The sequence below is a fragment of the Ictidomys tridecemlineatus genome, chromosome 3 (assembly GCF_052094955.1).
Source record: "Ictidomys tridecemlineatus isolate mIctTri1 chromosome 3, mIctTri1.hap1, whole genome shotgun sequence".
NCBI classification, from domain to species: Eukaryota; Metazoa; Chordata; class Mammalia; order Rodentia; family Sciuridae; genus Ictidomys; species Ictidomys tridecemlineatus.
Genome location: NC_135479.1, coordinates 20,572,150 through 20,595,492, shown reverse-complemented (window position 1 = coordinate 20,595,492; position 23,343 = coordinate 20,572,150). Strand labels below are relative to the sequence as shown.

Below are 23,343 nucleotides of genomic sequence, written 5' to 3'. Positions count from 1 at the left end.
CCAATTTAATCAAACACAAACTTTTTGAGATTCACCTTCCACAAACTGTCTATGACTTACTTAGACAGTCACAACTTCACATCATTAGTTTTGTTCTCTTTCATCTTGGACTTTAGCATAAGAATATTACTTTACCAAAATACTTTCTCATCCAGAAACATTAATTTTCCATATATTTTCATACCTGTAACTTTCTTTTATCTTTTCCAGTTTTGGACCCTTATTTAAATTCATATTCTGAAACAGTTCTTGAGAATGTTATCTGTATGTTTAATTTACACAACAAATTTCATCCCAGAAGAGAATTGAACAAAAGAGCATATACAAAAACTATGCCTTAGTCTTTCTTTCTCCCAGGATGCATTCAAGGGGTTGGAGCACAGGGTATTTTTGAGGCTGACCTGTCTGCCTTATCATTATCATGATGCCATCGACTTTTAGTGAGTTGAGTTTCCGACTGTCAATTGTACCTAGAGGCTCTTGGGGGCTCTTTTTCTTATACTAAGCATATTGACATGCAATGGAGGAGGTCTCTTCCATCCTTTTCTTTAGGTTTCCTTGAGATCCCTTTGCAGAGGCTGCCTACAAAACACAGGTTGGCCTTTTCTTTTTTGGATGTAGTTATTTATTCTACCAGTTTCCCCAAGCATCTAGTTTGATGGGATACTATTATAGCAAGAATTGCTCTGCCCCAGTGATGAATATCCCCTGGCCAAATGGGAGGTCCTGTCAGATCTTTAAGTAGAGACTATTCCTGTCCCCAGGTCATATACTGACAATGCTGGAACCTACTGCCACATTCTTTGTAGCCAACAGACTCCACCCCCCACCCCCACCACACACACACACACACACACACACACACACACACACACAGGGCACAAGGCGCTGGAAGGCAGGGCAGAGTCCAGGTTCTCTTTGGCCATTTTTCTATAGCCCAGAAGCTTTTCTGGGATCCCCACTCCCAATTTAGGGCTAGTGTCTTTGACCTCAGTGAGATGATCTGCGGCTGTCCGGGGCCAGGCTGAGAAACAGTGCCAGGAATGCCAGCACTGGGTTTAAAGTATTGAAATCTTTTTAAACCCTTTCTTCTCATGTTCTGCTATCCTTGCACACCAACGGCAGTGACTTTTGGCACTTTCAACTTAGTTCCTGATGATTCAAATCCCTTATCACGCAACTGCATAAATGCCTGAACATACAGAATCTCTTTCATATATTTTACCCCTCACAGACCAACTCCAACTACAGATTGTATAATAATCCAGAAAGCTATTCAAAAGCCAGATTATTACAGTAAAACATTATGTTAGACAGGCTTATACCTATTGGTAGTCTTTTCTTCAACTCATTTCACCTTTGGCAGACCAACTCCAATTGCAAGACTGTACAAAAAAGAAGCACTCAGAGACAAGCAGAGAGGAGCCCCGAAACCATTGCCAAAACCAACAACCAAAGGGAATTCCTAAGTCTAAGGCCAATGAACAGATGAAACCTAGAACAAATCAAAAGGGAGTTCATATCCTTAGGCTCTTTTTAGGGGAGGGGGTGGGTATCAGAGATTGAACTCAGGGCACTCAACCACTGAGCCAGATCCCCAGCCCTATTTTGTATTTTATTTAGAGACAGGGTCCCACTGAGTTGTTTAGCACCTTGCTGTTGCTGAGGCTGGCTTTGAACTCATGATCCTCCTGCCTCAGCCTCCCAAGCCACTGGGATTACAGGCATGCCCCACAGCACCCAGCCCTAGGTTGGTTCTTAAGTCCCACTTAACAATGACTCCTACACCAGTGACACCACAGATGTCTGCAGAAAGAGAAACCAGATATTCTCCAAAAAAGGAACCAGATGTGTGGAATCAAGGGTCGTGGTATTCACACCAGGGGACTTACAAATGGTCATGAGTGTTGCAACTTTCCTGAGTTCAGTTTCCTTTTTCTCAAAGTGGACCATGATGGAGCAACCTGTACTGTTCAGGGAGAGAAGGTGGGGGTTCCCTGAAGCAAAAGAGCTTGGGCAGCTGCTGGGATCGTCCCTCAGTTCCTCCCTTTACTCACAGGAACAGCTCCTCCGGTTCAACGCAAGGCAACCTCTCCTAACTCTTCAGCAGTTGGCTCTCAGCAAGTTCATCTTACATCCTCAGCATGGAAGTGGGGTTCCTTAGAAAGCCAGGACTACCCAAGAAAGCTCTCGACCTGGGTTAACAAATTTGTTGCCAAAAGCTCCATCTGTTGCCAAAAGCTTGGTCCTTGTCCCCAATGCCAATCCAGTAACAAGGACATGGTTTTGGGGGGGGGGGGAAAGAAAAGAAAAAGAAGGTTTATTGCTTTACTAGCAAAGAATAAACACAAGGGACTCCTGTTCCAAAAGCTATGATTCTGCCCATCCACAGGAGGCAGGTGGGGCTTTAAAGAGGTAATTCAGAGAAAATTAGATTAGAGAGAAGTTTATGGAAAAGATTGGAAAAAAATTTTTTAAAAAAATGTAAGTTTCAAAGCCACAAGGGATATAGTCAAAGCATCAAGTGAACCCGTTACAGGTCCTTGTCCCCAGTGTCAATCCAATAATGAGGACATGGTTTTAAGAAAAAAGGAAAAAAAAAGGTTTACTGCTTTGCTAGCAAAGAAGAAACACAGGGGACTCCTGTCCCAAAGGCTATGATTCTGCGCATCAACAGGAACAGGAAGCTTTTAAAGAGATGATTCAAAGTCTACATTCCTTTGTCTGGAGTTGTAACTCACTTGTTAATTTGGGAGTCATTTCTGAGATCTTCTGGTACCATCCCCAAGTCAGGATGACTTCATTTCTATGGTGTATGCTATTCAGAAAAGATAAATCCGCCTGAAATGGAGAAGAAAAGTAATCCTGTTTCCCCTGAGATTAGGGAGGGGGAGACATTAGGGAGAGAGGAAGAGAAAGAAACATGTCCATTTTAAAAATAAGTTGCAGTGGCAGAACAGCAAGGGCTATATTTAAAGCATAAAGTGAACCACTATCGTAGTTGGGCACGGTGGCACACACCCATAATCCCAACAGCTCAGGAAGCTGAGGCAGGAGGATCAGATGTTCAAGGCCAGCCTCAGCAACTAAGCAGGACCCTGTTTCAAAATAAATAAAAAAATTAACAGGGCTGTGGATGTGGCTCAGTGGTTAAGTCCCTCTGGGTTCAATCCCTGGTACTATAAATTAATTAATTAATTAAGCTGAAAGATAAAATACAATAAAAGCAAAAAGTGAAATAAAATAATCAGCTTAAAATAATTCTGTACCAAAAAAGGCAGATTTGGGAATACCATATTCTAGTCTCCTACAGTGCAAACGAATAATAACAGGAAAAAAGGTTTTAATGTTTCTAACTCGATATACTCATTAGGAGTCCTAAAACCCAGCAAACACTTTGTTTTACTTAATATTGAGATGGATCTCAGCTATACAAATTTGGGAGTAGAGATGGGGTGGAGCTGGATTAATTGGAAAAATCTGAAGGATGAAAGTTAAAGATATGGTCTGGGAGTAGTAGTTCATGCCTGATATCCCAGATGCTTTGCTTGGGAGGCTGAGGCAGGAGGATCGAGAGTTCAAAGCCAGCCTCAGCAAATTAGCGAGGTACTAAACAACGCAACTCAGTGAGACCCTGCCTCTAAATAAAATACAAAATAGGGCTGGGGATGTGGCTCAGTAGTCGAGTGCCCCCAAATTCAATCCCTGGTACCCAAAGAAAAAGTTAAATTTCTGGGGCTGGGATTGTGGCTCAGCACTAGAACACTTTTCTAACAAGGTTTATCCTCTGGGAGTTTGATCCTCAGCCCTGGGTTTGATCCTCAGCACCATATAAAAATTAAAAAATAAATAAAATAAAGGTATTGTGTCCAACTACTTCTAAAAAATAAATGTTTTTAAAAAGTTAAAGTTCTGGAATTGGAAGGAGCTGAAAGAGGAAAGTCAAAATTGGTGATGATTTTAACCTCGAAAATTATAATTCTTTATAGTTTTAAGGCTTAGGTGTTTGAAAGACTGTTTTCAATGGCAGTTTCCCATCCCCCCCCAATATTTAAGAACCTCAAATTTGTGTCTGAGAATATATACTACATAGGGGACTATTTTATCAATAAAAGTGCTTAAAATTGGGAAAAAAATTATAATTCTTAGCTGAGCATGGTGGTGCATGCCTATAATCCCAGCATTCAGGAAGCTAAGGCACGAGGATCCCAAATTCAAAGCCAGCCTTAGCCATTTAGCAAGGCCCTAAGAAATTTAGCAAGACCCTGCCTCAAAACAAAAAAATAAAAATAAAAAGGGCTGGGGATATGGCTCAGTGGTTAAACACTCCTGGCTTCAATGCCCTGTACCAAAATTATAACTCCTGCAAGACCAGCATTTTGTTTGTTCTTAATCAAATAACAAGTCAAGTGAAACAGTTTCTGAATTATTTTATAAGGCACATAAAAACTGAACGAGGGCTGGGGATATAGTTCAGTTGGTAGAGTGTTTGCCTTGCATGTACAAGGCCCTGGGTTCAATCCAATTCCAAACACCACAAGAACAAGAAAAAATAATGAGCAAAAAATAAGCAAAAAGAATATAAAAATATAAACAGAAATGAGTAAAAGGCCATTTATTGAGCACAAAATGTAAGCAATGAACCAAATATCATGTGTAAACAGAAGTCGTCCAAATGGTCCAGGAGACCCATCCCATCAGTGGGTTCAGAATGCTGTCAAGTTGAATTAAGCAAAGGAATTTTCACTTGGGCAGAATGTCTGGTGGCGGTTGCCATCTCAGAGTGAGTACTCACAGAATGCAGTCACAGTGAGATGAGTTTCAGGTGACAGTCTAAAGTCCCAGGTGTATTATCTCTGTATCCAGAAGTCACCCTTAGACACACAATGGTCAATGCGACTATCAGTCAGTCACTTGGCTCAGTTACAACTTGTGTTACAAGAGAAAGCTCAAAATGGAGTTTGTGCCGTCAAAGCATAGTCACATTAATCATAATTAAAATATCAATTTACTTAGGTTCACAAGAATCTTGTTACCAGACCCAAGCTCATCTTCTCTCCCCTCAAAAGCCAATACTTGGACGATGAGAATTGGTGGGAAGGACAGCAGAGTTATTAAAGGGCTGACCTTGAGAAGATGAAAGGGGCTATCATACTCTCAGCACCAACTTGGGGACTCAGGTACGTGAAATGGCTTTTATAGAAGTCAAAAAGCAGTGCAGGGGGTCAACAGATGGGTCTTGATCATTCAAGGTATATATTCTCCTCCCCCATCCAAAACATAACATCAACCCTGATCTCCTGGGACTGCTTCCTAGGATTCTTTAGATGACTATATTACTTTTCTGCAAGTACACAGGAGCGTACAATAAGGAGGGGAAGGAATCAGAATGTATGACACCCAAAAAGACACATGGAGGTTCTGAGAGCATGATGTACCCAAGACGTCACCAGATATTCTGAGTACTATAAAGTTAAGGAAAGATTATTTAGCAGTTAACATCTTAATCATTTAGGTGCAGCTTTTCTTGAGAATTTAAAATTCTAGGCAAAGGGAAGGGAAGTGAAAGTAACTCTACCAAGAATGACTCCCAAAGGAAAGGCCACTGCAAAATAACACAGCAAAACGTGTATCACAAGAGGTATGTTGATGGCGGGGAGGGGGGTGCTGTAAATGTCCTCCTTACCTCCTTCAGAGATCACTGAGTAAAGCTGACATGTTCACTCACCATGTATGTTGGGTGAGTGAACTCTGGGCTCTTTACCACTGAGCTCCACTCTCAATCCTTTTTTTTATTTTGAGACAAAGACTTGCTAAGCTGCCAAAACTGGCCTTGAACTTGTGAGTCTCCAGCTTCAGACTTCCTTAGTAACTAGGATTATGGGTGAACACCATAGCACCTGGCTCCCACTTTCCTTTTAATGAAACTGAATTCTCTGGGGAGAATTGAAGAGATACCTCGTGGCACATACTGGTTGGCCCAGGACAAAGCAGAGGGAGAGCCAAAGAAGTTGACATCTTCATAAAACATCCACATAAACACACAGAAGCATATCAAAATGGTCCTGGTCCCCAGACACGGTGACACATACCTATAATTCCAGGTGCTTGGGAGGCAGAGACAGGAGGATCCCAAGTTCAATGCCAGCCTCAGCAAAAAAAGGTGCTAAGCAACTTAGTGAGACCTGTCTCTAAATAAAATACAAAATAGGGCTGGGGATGTGGCTCAGTGGTTGAATGCCCCTGAGTTCAATTTCTGGTACCAAAAAAAAAAGAATAGGTCCTGGTCACCTCTGGATGGTGACAGATTTAACAAGTGACACATTAGTTGTTGTTCTTACATTTGTACTTTTTAAATGTTTATGCAATAATCATTGGGATACTGCAATATAATAAGAAAATGTATTTTATCTTCAACTCCAGTTCCTGGCATAGATCTCCTAATGTAATACAATAAACATTTGGTTTTGCCAGTTCCCGAAATAGCTTTGGAGCAATGAAGATAAAAGGAACATCTTTTGTTATTCCTAACAAGCCCTTTTGTTTGTTTGTTTGTTTTTGGTGCTGGGGATCAAACCCAGGGCCTTGTACATGGAAGGCAAGCACTCTTCCAACTGAGCTATATCCCCAGCCCCCTCTTAACAAGCCCTTTGCAGCCACATCTGAATTTGTGTCAGTGAGGTGACTTTTAGAAAGTCCCAGAAAACTGGGAGAGGAGCCTGATTTCTAGGAAAGCCAATCACATGATTTGAGGGTTGGAACCTTCTGATATCTGGGAAGCACAGAGGTAGAGATTGAGTTCAATTACCAATAACTAATGATTTCATTAAATATGTCTACAAAATATCACCCTCATAAACATCACAAAGGACACAATGGAGTCCTGAAAGGGTGAGGACACAGAAGATCCTCAGAACCCATCTAGCATTGCCCATGCACCTCTTCCATCTGGCTCTACTTGAGTTATATCCTTTTATAATAAACCAGTAATCTGCTAAGTAAATTGTATTTCCTGAGTTCTGTGAGCCATTCTAGCAAATTACCAAACCCAAGGAGAGGTCTGTAGAAACCCCTAATTTACAATTTGTTGGTCAGAGTATGTGAGGCCTGTTCTTGCAATTGGCATCTAAAGCAGGGGTGATTTCATAGGACTGTGGAGTCTGGTGCTGACTCCAGGAAGACTGTCAGAATTGAATTGAGTTATAGTATACCCATTTGGCATCCAGGTTGTTGGAGAACTGAAATTTAGGGCATGGGGGGAAAACACACACACACACATTTGATGTCATAAGAATGTACTGAGACTCTGGTTTGTGCAGAGAGGAGTAAGGGGAGGGGTGGGGCTATAGGGATGGGAAGGATGATAGAATGAGACAGACATTATTACCCTATACATGTATGATTACACTACTGGAGTGATTCTGCACCATGTACAGCCAGAGGAATGAGAAGTTGTGCTCCATCTGTGTACAATATGTCAAAATGTATTCTACTCTAAAATAAGTAAATAAATAAATAATGAAGTGCACCCAAAAAATAAATATTTTTTAAAAGAATAATTAAAAAAAGAGAATGTACTAAGAGAGTAGATTATATTGAATAATAGTTTGGTTTTTCTAAACCACATATTATTTTTATTTTTATAACGGGGTACCTATAATTATAATGGGGGTAAGCAGATAATAAATAATAACTCTAAATAAAACAATAATGCTGAAATAAATGAGTTCACTTAAGGACCATGAGGCCACTGTGTCATCCTTGAAGAAGAGGAGAAGAGTAAAACACCATGTCCCTTAAATAGCCCTCTCTGTTCCCAAGAACCTAGCCACATTAAGAGAACAATGAGAGCAAGTCTGAACCAGAATGTCCAGATAAATATTATCTTGAAGGACACTGGCTTTCTCTCGTGTATGTTGAGAATTAGGGCAAGTTAGTGCTATCTGTGGAAAGCTGCTCCTTGCATACCTGCCTTGGGATGCTGGTCCTACAAAGGGAAGAAGCAAACTAAGCTGAGATGTCACTGTTCCTGTAACCTGGTAACTGTAAAACCTCCCTCCCTGTGGTAACTGGTGCAGATCAGAACAGCATGGAGAGGAAGTGCTCCTCCCGACGCCACCACTGATCAAAGTGTGATGGGGGTGGGGACACTATTTCCTGGTGAAGCACCAGAGGCACCGTGAGAAACAGAGGTACACCTATCCGGTCCATCACTACACTATCTTCCCTGTTAGCATTTTGCAATAAACATTATGTCTCACATCTCATTTCCAGGTGTCTTCTTTGGTCTCTCAGCAACCTATCCCACTCTCTGCCCTAGCACAGCTGGGCTCTGCATGACAGACAAAGACAAAGACGCTGACCTTGGACTGGAGCGGTGGTTCTTGCCTAGCACGCATGAGGCTCTGGGTTCAATCCCCAATACCATAAAAAAGAAAAAGAAAAAAAAAAAAAAAAACTCTTTCCATCATCCAATTCTAGTCAGGCTCCTCTACCTCCCCTTTCTGACTATGCCCCGACCTTGGGCTCTGTCTCAGCTCACTTGCTCCAGTTTTAGCAAGAATTCTGCTGAGTTGCCAGATAGGGGTGCATGCCTGGGGTCCCAGCTACTCAGGAGGCCAAGGTGGATGAACCACTTGAGCTCAATAGAGAGAGATCCCATCTCGAGATATAAATAAATAAAAAGAAAAAAGGAAGGAAAAAAGAAATCTGTTGATTCAGTCAAACAAAACCCCCATCTTATCACCCTGGCCTTTCTTTAGCAAGAATCCTGTTTGCAAAGAATCACCCTACTTCTTAGTAATTTTCCATCCACCAGTCCTTCGCCCTGTCCCCTAGATATAAAGTTCTCCTTTTCCTTATCGTAGCCAGAGTCAAGCCTAAATCTCTCCCCTACCACAAAATCCCATTGCAGTTGCTCCCCATGGAAAAGTCTTCCTTGCCATCTTTTTTTTTTTGAGGCGGTGGGGGGGGGGCGGTGCTGGGGAATGAACCCAGGGCCTTGTGCATGTGAGGCAAGCACTTTACCAACTGAGCTATATCCCCAGCCCCTTTCCACCTTGAACAAGAGTCATGAACACACTCATAAAGAGCTTAACACGGAGGACATATTCAGAGAAAGGCATCTTTAGGCAAGACTGTCATTATGCACACACTATAAAGGACACTTACACAAATAAAGACACCTCCAGTGTCACTAGGTGAGATAATCTTATGGGACCACAGTCATTATGTGGTCCATCATTACGTAGCACACTAATTTTTTTAACACCACATTGCCCTGGGCAGGGAATCTAGTGCCTTCCTGGAGCTCTCGGCAGTGAAACCATCTATGACTGCTGGGGTGAGTGCGTGGGGCACTGGGCCAGAGAAAGAGCCCTTTTGAAATTAAGGGCACAGGCTCTGGGTTAGAATTCCAGCCCTGCAACTTCCTTGCTGTGATCTTGTGAAAATAATCCCATCTCTCTGTGATATGGTGTCCTTATCTGTAAAATAACAATTCCTTCCTCATGAGGTGTCGGGAGGAGTCAACAAGATTGATAAATACAATGCATGCAATAGTGCCTGGCACTTGGGAAGCACATAATAAATAACTCTACAATGAGCCACAAACACCCTATAAGCGAACTAAGGTATCACCAGGCCCCCTGGAGCAGCCTCTGTTTCTACTCCAGGCCAATCTTGAAGCAGAACTCAAAACTTCACCCTGTACCCAAAAGAAAATTCTCCCTCCCACAAAACCACTGAGAAATCAATATTTTATTAATGATTGCACAGAAGCATTCAGATGGGGCAGAGATAATACTGTGGACAAGACTTTCCTCCCCGAAGCCGTGGAGAGCTGTTGCTTCTCCCAGCCTCTCTCCATCTGTCCAGAGAATGTGGTTCACCTTCACCTTTCCATGTCTTCCCTGAGGCCTCCATCCTCTGGTAAGCATCCTAGCTCCATCCAGGTTCCTCTCTTGGCCAACTAAGACCACTCTAGGCACCTTGAGCCACTCTCCTAATAAATAGTAAATCCAGGGATTTTTTTCCCCCTGGCTCACACAGGGAAAGAAAGTGAGGCTCAGAAGATTGCTCAAGGGACTGGGGTTGTGGCTCAGTGGTAGAGCGTTTGCCTAGCATGCATGAGGCACTGGGTTTGATCCTCAGCACCACATAAAAATAAAATAAAGATATTGTGTCCATCTACAACTAAAAAAACAATAAATATTTTAAAAAAAGAAAGATTGCTTGAATTGTCTGAGGGTGTTCAGCAAACAACTAGCAGGACAGCATCTCAAACAGGACAGCATCTCAAAGCCCCATTCACACCAGTAGGGCCTCCCTGTGAGCTCTTATGGAGATGGGGATCATTCCCCCTACCTGGGCTAAAGAGCAGGAAGCTCTCAGATGCCCAGAAGCATCTGGGAAGGAAGAAAGGAGTGCACACACATGCCTATGTTCACACTCACTCAGACATGCAGATGCACATGTTCACAATACACACCAGGGCCCTGTCTCTGGTCCCTCCAGGCCTACCGGTCTCCCCTGCGCAGGCCACTCTGATCATGCCTACACTCAGTTCATCTCCCTGATAGTACCTGAGCTCCTAAGGAGCAGGACCTATTTATCACAGCACCTGCTAATGGGCCTCAGTCATTGTTTGTTTAAATAAACAAATCGGAAGTCAAATTTTTTTCCAAATCCTATTCTGTGGATTGCAATGGCTTCCCTATCTACAGCAACACTGGCTCCCAGACTCACTCTTCAGATATGTCTGCCCCACACCCCAGCTCTGGAGAGAACAGGGACACAGTCCCAAACACTGGCCCCCACTGAGATAGTGATGAGCCCTAGGGCGCTCAGTGGCAGAGTGTTTGCCTAGCATGAGCAAGGCCCTGGGTTCCATCCCCAGCACTGCAAACACACACCCACAAGAAAATGGAGAGCCCACCTACAAAGGCAGAATCATCCTCCAGCCTCCTCTCTCTCAGAGGAACCTGGCCCTTTTGGAGTAGCAGGGAAGCCCAGCAGGAAGAGGCCCATTGCTACCACAACCATGTTTCTTGTCTACAAAAAGACTATGACCTTCCAAAAGACAGTGCAAAACTCTCAGCAGAGTACCTAGCACATCGTGCTTAGCACAAGTTTTCAAAAGTAAAAAAAAAAACTGTCTAAAATCCTTTCAGGAAGAGTCCTAGTTATGGGTAAAGGATGCATTTGTTAAGTTTTGGAACACTGGATAAGATTATCACCTCCACCATCTCAATGCATGCTCAGATGGCAGTGTGTATCCACTGGCTGGCAGGAGGGTTGGATTGCAGGAGTGAAAAGCAGGAGAACATCACCTCTGGTTCAGGAAGGAACACGGTTTGGATGGGTGATACTCATAAGCCACTGGGGAGAGAAAAGATCCTTCCACTCCCTGGCCAGCTTCTGTGCCATATGACCATCACTGGGAGCCAGGAGCAATCAGCTCAAAGGGCTTCATTTGTAGTTGTTGTTGTTAGATACACATGACCGTAGATATTTTGACCTATTATCCATACATGGAGCACAACCCATTCCATTTAGGATCCCATTCGTGTCGTACATAACGTGGAGTCACACTGGTCATGTATTCATATATGAGCAAAGTTATGTCCAATTCATTCTACTGTCTTTCCTATTCCCATCCCCCATCCCTTCCCTTCATTCTAATCCAATGAACTTCTATTCTTCCCCTCCCTATCCTCCCTTGTTGTGGGTTAGATTCCACATGTCTAACAGAACATTCGGCCTTTGGTTTTTTGGAAGTGGCTTATTTCACTTAGCATGATATTCTCCAGTTCCATCCATTTCAAATGCCATAATTTCATTCTTTTTTATGATAATACTTCATTGTGAATAAATACCCCATTTTCTTTATCCATTTATCTATCAAAGGGCACCTAACTTGGTTCCATAGCTTGACTATTGTGAATTAAGCTGCTATAAACATTTATGTGGTCCTGTCACTATAGTAGGGTGATTTTAAGTCCTTTGGGTATATACTAAGGAGTGGGATAAGTGGGTCCAATGGTGGTTTCATTCCAAGTTTTCTGAGGAATCTCCATACTGCTTACCAGAGTGGTTGTACCAATTTGCAGTCCCACCAGCATGAATGAATAATCCTTTCCCCCCACATCCTCAAAGGGCTTAATTTTTTGTGGGGGGTGGGGGGGACTGAACTCAGGGGCACTCAACCACTGAGCCACATCCCCAGCCCTATTCTTCATTTTATTTAGAGACAGGATCTCACTGAGTTGCTTAGCACCTCATAGTTGCTGAGGCTGGCTTTGAACTTGCTATCCTCCTGCCTCAGCCTCCCAAGCCTCTGGTATTACAGGTGTGCACCCATTGGGCTTCACTTTTGCTTCAAGAAATATGTAAGCTCCTAGCAGAGCCAAACTACTTAGGAGGACAGAGGTTGGAGGAGGCAGCAGGAGATAAGGAACTGCAATGGTATTGGCCAAGGTGTAGGCTGGGGACAGCTCATATATGCCCAAGATCAGGGTTTTGCCAGGCACTACGCCAAGGGACTCTCTAGTCTAGAACTGTCTTGAACAACATTGTCCCAGGAGAAATGTAATGAATGTCACATATGCAAGGCAGAATCTCCTAATGGTCACACTTTTTTAGAGTTAAAAGAAGGGTTGAAGATGAACCTTAATGATAAAGTACTTGCCTAGCATGTACTTTAGGTCCTAGGTTCAAGCACCACACCACTACTAAAAAGAAAAAAGAAAAAAAAAAGCTAAAGGTGGGAAAAAAAGAAAGAAAGAAAAAGATGCGCTGGGCATGGTTGGAATTCTAGAGGCTGATGCAGGAGGATCACAACTTCAGGCCAGCCTGGGCAACTTAGTGAGACCCTATCTCAAAAAAAAAATTTTTTTTGAACCCAGGGGCACTTAACTCCTAAGCCACTTCCCTAGACCTTTTTCCTATTTTGAGACAGGGTCTCCTAAGTTGCTTATGGATTTCCTAAGTTTCTGAGGCTGGCCTTGAAGTTGCAATCTTCCTGTCTCAGCCTCCTGAGTTGCTGGGATTAAAGGCATGTATCACCACACCCACCTATAATTTTGTTTATGTTTAGTCTTCCAAACCCTGTATTTTAGACTCACAAAGCATCCCTGTTGGACTAGACCCATTTCTAGAGCTCAGTTTTACTGTCAGGACTCTGGCTGCCCCAGCCCTTTAGGAGGTGGATATGAGGAAGACAGGTGAGTGCAGGAAGAATGCAGGCAGCCCCCACAGTTAGGCTGACACAGGATTGAGAGCTGGGAGGCAGGTGCAAAGGTGTGGGTGTAGAGGGAACCAATCAGCAGCTGGACAGGGGTGGGGCGCCATCATGCAATGTCCACCCTGTTTCCTCCCTCCTCTCACAGCCAGCAGGAGCTCCTTCACAGTCAGGGGAAAGGACTCCAGGAGTTGCAACTGGGTAAACACAGCAGCCTTCCCTTAAGATGGCCCTTCCTTGAGTTCCAGTAGCTTTAAAAACCAAAAGTAAAATTTCAAGGCACCATGGTCTCAGTCCCAGGCAGAATTCTCCACCCAAACACATCTGTGAGGCTCTTATAGAAGGGGCACCAGTCTGATTTTTATAAAACCTGGCAGATGCTCTACATTCCATCTGGAGTGTTCGCCAGCCCTGGATGCAGGACTTTTTCCAATGCAGAACACCAGTGCCTGGTGCCTCCTCCTGGTGCTGGAGCAGCATCTGAACGCATGCTAGGCTGCGGTCCAGATGGCAGGCCTGGCCACCTCCCCCAGCAAGCCCCAGCTGCACTTCCACCCTCAGCACCCAAGTCTGCAGTTTGGCCACCCAGGTGGCCCTCTCCAGGGAAGAGGAACCAAGAGCTCTGGCCTTTATTTCCCTTCCTAAGAGAGGCTCCTGGCCCCCTTCCCTTCCACAGGGGCTCCTGGAGGAGGAAGGAGAGGGGGAAGGCAGATGCTCTGTCAGCAAAGAGGCAAAGAGGAACTGAGCTGAGTTCCCAAATGGGTGGACACAGTGAGTTCTTGATAAGCGTGGAAAAGTGAGAACAAGTGGAGAGCCTGGCCGGGTTGCAGGGGGAGAGGGAGAAGAAGCCAAACATAAGAAACATACATACGAAACACACTCAGCCTTAGGGTAGAGTTTGATGAGCTTTTACCACCTGGATCTAGAAGGAGATCATTCCTAGCACCCACTAAATTTCTTTCATATTTGAAGAGGTGATATACTGTCAGCAAAACCCCAGTGATGCCTGACATGCACATTTCACAGTGACCCCATTTGGGTCTTGCTGATCTGGGTCAGAGCTACAGCAGGTGGGGACTTCCCTCCTTCTCTTTCCTTCCTTCTCCCTCCTGCCCCTTTTCCAAGTGGTAAGAACAGCAGCCTTCATTCACTGGGACCTTCTCTATCCATGGGGGGTAGCTATTTCAGTCATTTCCACATGTGGGTAGTAGGTCCCAAATAAGGAATGCAAGAAACATGACAATAATTGGATATTTTTTAAGTCTAGTAAAATCCTTGCTGATTAGCATGCCACCAGGCTGCTCAGAAACCCAATCTTGGATATGACAGGAGCCCCAGCCCTCCTCAGGATTCCTTCAGTCACAAGGTTTTCTATAGTACTGGAGGTTGGGGAGGTCCCTAGGACAATATCATCCATCTGTCCTGGTTACTATGGAGACACTTGTTTCCCCAGAGGATGCCATCCCTTCCTGGCAGGAGATTCTGCTGTTTCTGTGCCACATTTGGGGCCCTAGGAAATCTTATCCAGGCTGAGGGTTCCAGAGTGTCTCACACAGCTATGCCTTTGTCACATACCAAGGAGATCACCATGGAGCGAAGCCTACCTCTGCCCCATGCCATTCTGAAGAGGTCTCCCCTGTCCCCTGTTGTTCTCTCCACTGGAAAACTGGCAGAATCTACTTATGATTTTATAACTCTACATTTTTTTTATCCCCATGCCTATATTCTCCTCCTTAAATCCCTTCAACTGCCTAAGGGAAGGGTGTTACAGTCCCTATAATGCAGAGGAAAAAAATGAAGACTGAGAGAGGCACGTGGCCCAGGAAGGAAGAGGTGGAATGGATGCTGAGATTTGGATACTCCAGAGTCTGTGCTACATGCCCTGCTTTTGGCTTCCCAGGTGACACAACCTCAGAACTAAAAGCAGTCATTAAAAAGCAAGCATTAACAGCAGGCAAAGCAGTCACTTTCCCAACAATTAGTCTGGATCTATGAAGATACTATAGGCTCCCAGAGACAAGACAAGCTCCCACCTGGAAGGGGAATGCTAATAGACCCTTCAAGGGAATGCTGCTGCCAAGCTGGGAGATGGGGCTGCAGACCTGGGAAGGAATCACCCAGTCCTTCTCTGGGGGATAGAACTGGAGCCCTGACAGGTGAGCTACGTCATCAAGAACTGGGCCTCCTGCTTCCCCAGCCACGTGCCAGGCCTGCACTCTCACCTGCATCCCACCTGGGTCAAAGTGTGTGTGTGTGTTGTGGCAATAACTATTTACAGCGCACTGAGGTCAGGTCTGGCACCATGCACCAGGCATGCATGCCAGGTCAGGCTAAGTGCAGACGGGAGGGATTGGGCAAAGCTGCTTAGCTAGGGCACCTCCCCTGCCCTGTGCCAGGAGGCCAGGTCCAGTATCTCCCTTTGGAGCTCAGAATCAGACCTCTGAAAAGGGATTTGCCTCACTCCTCTGCTCCTCCTAAAGGGGGGCAGAGGTTATAGCCAGGGTTGGCCACTCTTGGTAGCTGATTATCTATAATGAATGCCCACCTGTTCATCTACCTCCTTTGGGAATAGAGCAGATAGGCATGTACCCTGTTCTTTAAGCTTACAGCCTAGCAGGGAAGACAAGTAAGGGAAGATGAAGGGCCAGATTCCAGGGCATGTGACCTGTGCAAGTCACATAACACCCCACTATTAGAGGACACTTGCCTTTAGGCTCTGCTATCACTGCTTTAAAATTTCTAACCATTTTGAAAAAAAAAAATCTCATGTTTTCATTTTAATACTGAGCCTAGGAAACTATGTAACTAGTCCAAGAAACATGAATGCAAAAAAGCAGCACAATAAATGTCAAGCCTTGCATAGAGCAAGGCTCTAAGCCCAGTCTTCTCAGAAGAAGGGTGATGCCACCTGAGTCTGGAAGGATGGGTGGGCAATGTGGACGGAAGGACATATTCCAAGTAAGAGAGAAGCAGGCACAAACAGCCTGATCAGAGCTTGTCGTGTTTTGTAGAGCTGCTGGAACACAGGGAACTAGGACCAAACAATAAATAGCCTAGAGCATTCTAAGGAAAAACAAGAATGAGGCACACATCCTATTGGACATTTCATAACCCTCCTGTAATGAGAGTGTGGCTCAGGGATCAACAGACCAGGGGAAAAGAACCTACATGAACAGACACAATTATGACAGAGAAGGCATGACCAGTTGGTGGGGAAAGGATACATCATTCAATAATCGTTGTTGGAATATCTGGTTATCCAGAGTGGGGAAATGAGACCCTGGTCTCCCACCACATACAAAAATACATGCCAGGTAGCTTAAAGACCTAGATGTGAAAAGCAAAGCTTTAAAACTTTCAAAATGCAGCAGGGGAAGGGGTGCACACCTGCAATCCCAGAGCCTCTAGAGGCTTGAGGCAGAAGGATGGTAAGCTCAATGTCAGGCTCAACAACCTAATGAGACCCTGTCTCAAAATAAAAAAATAAGGACCATGGAAATAGCTCAATGGCAAAAGTACCCCTGGGTTCAATCACCAAAAAGAAAAAAAGAAACTTTCAAAATACAAAATCTTGATAACTGGGGGCAGAAAAAGAACTTCTTTAATGACATAAAAAGAATCTTTTCCACCACATGCAGTGCCATATGCCTATAATTCCAGTGACTTAGGTAGCTGAGGCAGGAGGATCAGAGTTCAAAGCCAGCCTCAGCAACTTAGAGAGGTCCAAGCAACTCAGGGAGACCCTGTCTATAAATAAAATACTAAAAATGGCTGGGGATGTGGTAAAGCACCTCTAGGGTCTGTCCCTAGTACCAAAAAAAAAGAAAGAAAAGAAAAGAAAAAAAAACAATCTTTTTCTAAATGGAAAAATTGATAAATTAGACCACTGTTTTAGTCAGCTTATTCACTGCTGTGATCAAAAGACCTGCCAAGAACAATTTGACAGGAGAAAAAGGTTATTTGGCATTCAATTTCAGAGGTCTCAGCCTACAGATGGCCGGTTCCATGGACCCAAAGTGAGGTAGAACATCATGGCCAAAGGGTGTGGAGGAGGAAAGCAGCTCTGGAAAGAACAATCAGGAAGTAGAGAAAGCTGTTCCTCAACAGGGCAAAATATGTACCCCAAAGGCACAACCCAGTGACCCACTTCCTCCAGCCACACCATACTGCCCCCAGTTACCACCCAGTGAATCCCTATCAATGGACTGATGCACTGATTTCAGTGCATTTCACCTCGTAATGTTCTAGTATTGTCTCACCCATAAGCTTTTGAGGGACACCGCATATTTAAATCATAACAACCACATCATGATTTTCAAATTTTACAATACAAAATATTATGTGCACACTAGGAAGGACACCTGACTCATTCACGACCCCCCAAACTCTTTCCAGCAGAGCAACATCCCTGAGTGGAGAGGTCCCCAGGATGGCAGGCTGGGCCCTTGACTTTTCAAACCCAGATGACCATGTGACTGGGATGCCCATGATTTACAGCCATGGCTCTCCTTTCCAATGTGAAGGAAGTCAAAGTATCAATCAAAAGATTGTTAGTAAAATAGAATCAAAACAAATTGTCAAGTATAGCTGGTTTTTCCTCCCTCAAAGCTTTTGAGTCTGTGAGGGTTCCTTCTCTGCTCCACAGTGGACTCCTTCCCACCCTCAAAGTGCTGCCCAAAGCTCGGTCCTTGTTCCCAATGCCAATCTAATAACGAGGACAGGGTTTTGAGAAAAAGGAAAAAGAAGGTTTATTGCTTTGCTAGCAAAGGAGAAACAAAGGGGACTACTGTCCCAAAGGCTGTGATCCTGCCCATCAGCAGGAAGGGGGGGGGGGTTAAAGAGGTGATACAGAGAAAATGAGATTAGAAAGGATAAATCAGGAAGAATAAGATCAGGGAGGAGAAGGTCAGGGAGAAGAAGGTTGGGAAAAAGAAAACATGTAATTTTCAAAGCCACAAGGGATATAGTCAAAGCATCAAGTGAACCCCTGGTACAAAAGTGCTAGTTCAGAGGTCTCCTCCTCACAGGACTTTCTCTGATCACGCCTTCTGAAGAAGAAACCTGGCCCTGTCACTCTGTCACATCACCCCATTTTCCCTTTGGGGCACTTCTCACAATCTGTCACTATGTTTTTGTTTATTTTCTCTCTCTCCCACTAACCTTCATCTCCAGGAGGGCAGTGACCCTGACAGGGGCAAAAACTGACTGTCCACAAGACCAGCACACATTTGGGGAGGGGAAGGCAGGGTTGGCCAAAAATTCAACTTATTGTCAATATTTAAAAATTAAAGAGAGGGGCTGGGGATGTGGCTCAAGCAGTAGCGCGCTCGCCTGGCATGCGTGCGGCCCGGGTTCGATCCTCAGCACCACATACCAACAAAGATGTTGTGTCCGCCAAGAACTAAAAAAAAAAAAAAAAAAATATTAAAAAAATTCTCTCTCTCTCTCTCTCTCTCCTCTCATTCTCTCTTTAAAAAAATAAAAAATAAAAAAAAAATAAAAATTAAAGAGAGACTATACGGGTGTGGTGGTGCACATCTGTAATCCCAGTAGCTCTGGAGGCTGAGGCAGGAGGATTCAAGTTGGACGCCAGCCTCAGCAACCTAAGAAGAAGGACCTAAGCAACTTAGCAAGACTCTTGTCTCTAAATAAAATATAAAAAGGGCTGGGGATGTCGCTCAGTGGTTAAGCACCCCTGGTTCAACCCCAATACCATTAAAAATAATAATTTTTTTTAAAAAAAATTTTTAAAGAAATAAGTTCTTGAATTTCCAGATACTGCACTCCAGTTCTCACCCAGCCCCCATCTGCACCCCTTTACATAACCCTTGGCTTTGTCTTATCTGACCTGCCTCACTCCTGGAGTTAGACTCTGGGTCTAAAATCCCTGATCTTTTGACACCACTCACTCAACAACTGAGAGTGTTTCAATAAATAGAGCAAGAAAGGTTAATTGTTTTGAAGGAAACATTCCATCTAAGTTTTGGATAGACTGTACTCCAGACAGCTTGTATGACACAAGGGACACCCTCTGGTGCCTGACCTCTGGTGAGTGGGGAAGGGGGGGGGTGCTAGTGAAGAACCAGTTACGACCCCCTGAACTCACACTAGTGAGCTGGGCATACTGCTTAGGTAGATTAATCTAATCTGAATGAGAATTCTGGATGGCGTTAATCCATTTTTAGAATAGATTAATCAAATGATAATCTAAAGTTTCGATTATTTAGTCAACATAACATCTAAAGTATGTTATGTTGACTAAATAATCCAAGTGCTACCCTAATCTCTTTTTCGGTCATCTTTTTATGACCGAACGGGTAGACCGCTAAGTATATAGGTGAGTAACACATACCGTTGCATTTGGGAGGCTCAGTATCAAAACCCCTCTAAGGAGAGCCAATCTCACCCCCACGAAAACCCATCAGAGCAGGAAGGGCCGCAACGGGGTCAGGAAGGCGGAACATGCCAATGACATAGTGCGCAGGCGCGCTCGAATCCTCAGCCAGTTTCTCCGCAGCACAGACAGACTTCCACCCGCACGGCGCAGGCGCCAAGGCAAACCAAGCTCGCTCTCTCCCTCCCACTTCTCCCGGAGTCTTCGGGACGCCCTCCCGCAGCAAAGTTCCTGCGCAGGCGCCGCACCGCGTCCCCGCCCCCGGACCAATTGGAAGCAGTGGCTCCTGGACGCTTGGGAGCACGACGCCGTGGGTGGGGCCGGGACGTGAGGGCAGCGCGCTGGCGTCACAGGGGCGGCTATATAAGTGAATACAGGCACCGCCCCTCCGCCCCAGTCACTGAGCCGCCGCCGAGGACTCAGCAGCCTCCCCCTCGAGCCCCCTCGCTTCCCGACGCTCCGTCCCCCCCGCCCGCCTTCTCCCGCAGCCGCCTTCCGCAGGCCGTTTCCACCGAGGAAAAGGAATCGTATCGTATGTCCGCTATCCAGAACCTCCACTCTTTCGGTAAGCCAGCGGGCCCTGCTGGGGTAGCGGGGCGTTCCGGGCCCCGGAATCTGCTAAACGCTCTGGGCCTTCGTAACTCTGACGGGAGTAAGATGTCCAGGCTCTCGGAGTAACAGGGCCGATGGTTTGGACTCTGGGATCGGTCCCTGAATACGACCGGAAGGAGCGGGCAGGAGGTCAGCCCTTGGGCGGGCCCAGCTTCTCGGGTGGCGCATTTACTAATGGCTTCTGGTCCTCCTCGGGCCACACCCGCCCCCTCCCGCCACCCATGCGTCACGTCCGATACGTCATCGCCGTTGTCACGGAGCCGGGATGGAAAGGCGGTGCCAGCCCTAAGTGACAAACGTGCTCACCAATGGGGGTGGGAGGCTTGGCCCCGCCTCGGGAGCTCGGGTTCCGGCCGGTTGCATCAGCCGGGTGGGGCGCTGCCTGCCAGCCGGAGCTCCCCAGCACGTGATCTGCCGAGGCGGGGCGGGCCTAGGGCGAGAGGCCCAGGCTTTCTCTGGTTCCTGGGAGAGCCAGCCGTCCTGGACTGACCTGTTTGGGGAGGGCCAACAGAGGACGCATATCCAACCTGACCCAAGTTGCCCTAACAATTTCACTACTGGTTTCTCACGTGCAAAAGATAAGTGGGAACGTGGCAGCTGAACCATCACAGCACTGAATAAGTTTAATCTTTTCTTCCCAGACCCCTTTGCTGATGCAAGTAAGGGTGATGACCTGCTTCCTGCTGGCACTGAGGATTATATCCATATAAGAATTCAACAGAGAAACGGCAGGAAGACCCTTACTACTGTCCAAGGGATCGCTGATGATTACGATAAAAAGAAACTAGTGAAGGCGTTTAAGAAGGTGGGTCTAAAAAGATAGTCCATTGAAGTTGTCCACTGGGGCATACAAACTAGAAAGGCATTATTAAATGCGTTTGTGCAGTTGCTTGGCATAATTTGTTTTGCTCCTTTTGTGCTTGCAGAAATTTGCCTGCAATGGTACTGTAATTGAGCATCCAGAATATGGAGAAGTAATTCAGCTACAGGGTGACCAGCGCAAGAACATATGCCAGTTCCTGGTAGAGGTGAGTTCAGGCATGTCTTGATTCTATTTGTGCCTCTTTGTTGGCAAATATTAAATCCTTCATGGTGGGCTCAATTTTTGTTGCAGACAGAAGGCTAAGGAAAGAGAGTTGAGTTTTTAAGTGCATGGATAAAACCCCATATTCTAAAGACTGAAGGGACTTGTCTACTTTCCTAATGCTTTTTTAAGTTTCATATGAAGTCATGCTATACCATTTTTTGATCCCCACCCTCACACTCTAGTTTCTTGAGGCAAGGATGTTCAAGAAGGTAGTTAAACTAAACACCCCCAGTTGAACCGTTGTGCTTGGCAGAGATTGACATGTGCACACTGGCTGCTGGGTTCCTTTTGCCAGGTAAAGTAGCTGGAAGACCTATTACTGCCATCAGAAGTAAAGTTGTTATTTTGGGGTGTTTTTGTTTTTTTAGAATTTTAGCTCCCTTTCCTCTCTTAAAACTTTGCCCTTTTCTCTTTGCAGATTGGACTGGCTAAGGACGATCAGCTGAAGGTTCATGGGTTTTAAGTGCTTGTGGCTCACTGAAGCTTAAGTGAGGATTTCCTTGCAATGAGTAGAATTCCCCTTCTGTCCCTTGTCACAAGTTTAAAAACCTCACAGCTTGTATAATGTAACCATTTGGGGTCCGCTTTTAACTTGGACTAGTGTAACTCCTTCATGCAATAAACTGAAAAGAGCCATGCTGTCTAGTCTTGAAGTCCCTCATTTAAACAGAGGTCAAGCAGTAGGTGCCTGGCAGTGTCCACCCTGAAACAAAGCAATAACGTGATGTTTCAGCAAAGCCCAGAGCCCCAAGATCAGATGGCTGTGTCTTACCAGAAGCTTCTCAAGTCTCCCTCAGCTGAGGCCCCTGCCCTAAGAGTGTCATGACCTGATCAGGAGGAATGGGGTAAGGCAGCTGTACCACTAGAAGGGGGGCCTTTGGTAGTTTGGGGGAGGTTTTTGTTTCATTTTGTTTTTTCAAAAGAATCCCTGGTGTCTAACGTGACCAGGTGGGCAGAACACAGAGGCCATCTTCCTTCCAGTGAGGTGATGTGACATCTGGCTTGCCACCAAGGTCTTCTTTTTGACTAGACATATTCAAGCTAAGGGGTATCCAAAACAACAGAATGTGAGGCCAGCTTAATATCAGTTAAACTTTTGACAAGGGAACAAATTCCAAACTGATGTTATCAGTCCTGTAGCTAGCTGTAGAGCTTTGCAACTCACTAGCAACAGCTGCCCAGTGCCATGTGAAGTGATAAACTGGTTTTTGGTTTTCTTTTTCCCTTCCAGTTTTAATGTTATGTAATGTATTTAAACCCTTATTTAAATAAAACTTGTTTTCAGAAATAACTGACTTGCAGATTCTACTTTATCCATAGTCAATCTTGTGTATATGGATGAATCACAGAAATAGGCAGTGGAGGACATCACAGCCTAACAACTGAACTTGGCCTAGCAAGCCTTTTATGAACTTCTTCCTTCTGGGTCAGCTGTTTTGCAATCATTTAGCTGCAGTTATGCTGTCCCATTAATCAGAGTCCTGGAAGAATGCTGCATGGCTGACAGGGTTAGCCAGCCTGAGTGATGCACTGGTCATTGGGCTGTCCCTCTTTCAGAGCTATGGAGAGACTTGAATGGTTGAAAATTCTTGAAGTTCCTTAATGGTCTTCATTTAAGCCCTAACAAAAGGACAGTCATGATAAAACCTTAATCAAAGATCCACTAACTAGAAAAAGTGTGCAGCATTGTACTAAGCAATGGGTGTGTAGTATTGAGAAGCTGGAATTTAATGTTGGGAGTTCACTCCTGAGAGGAATGTCAAGGTCTGTCCTTGGGTCCATAAATTTGTTGCTGGCTCATTTTGTAGGTAAAGGTCACTTGGGTGAGTAGGGATACAGGCCAGGTTGGGAAGATACTAGAACCAGGTAAAAAGTTGATGGAGTGACAACTGTCCTAATATGTAAATAAATCCCCAAAGTAAGGGCTTGACTAGAACAAATTTCTTCCTGCAAAACTGATAATATTTAATACAGGTAGAACTTACCACCTGACTCCAAGGCTCCAAACAT

At 44.9% G+C, this 23,343-nt stretch overlaps 1 protein-coding gene and 1 long non-coding RNA gene across 2 annotated transcripts; one reads left to right on the top strand and one right to left on the bottom strand.

Annotated features, from left to right (window-relative positions):
* Positions 1 to 164: 164 nt before the first annotated feature.
* LOC144376032 (uncharacterized) lies at positions 165 to 20,037 on the bottom strand. Its single transcript, XR_013436030.1, has 3 exons — positions 19,593 to 20,037; positions 2,742 to 18,641; positions 165 to 2,248 (listed from the first exon to the last, which is right to left on the bottom strand). It is a non-coding gene; the product is annotated as an uncharacterized LOC144376032 (long non-coding RNA).
* Eif1 (eukaryotic translation initiation factor 1) lies at positions 20,029 to 21,969 on the top strand. Its single transcript, XM_013357118.4, has 4 exons — positions 20,029 to 20,199; positions 20,888 to 21,051; positions 21,173 to 21,274; positions 21,752 to 21,969. The coding sequence occupies exons 1-4, from the start codon at positions 20,169 to 20,171 to the stop codon at positions 21,794 to 21,796; spliced, it is 342 nt and encodes a 113-aa protein (XP_013212572.1). The 5' UTR covers positions 20,029 to 20,168; the 3' UTR covers positions 21,797 to 21,969.
* The last annotated feature ends 1,374 nt before the right edge of the window (positions 21,970 to 23,343 follow it).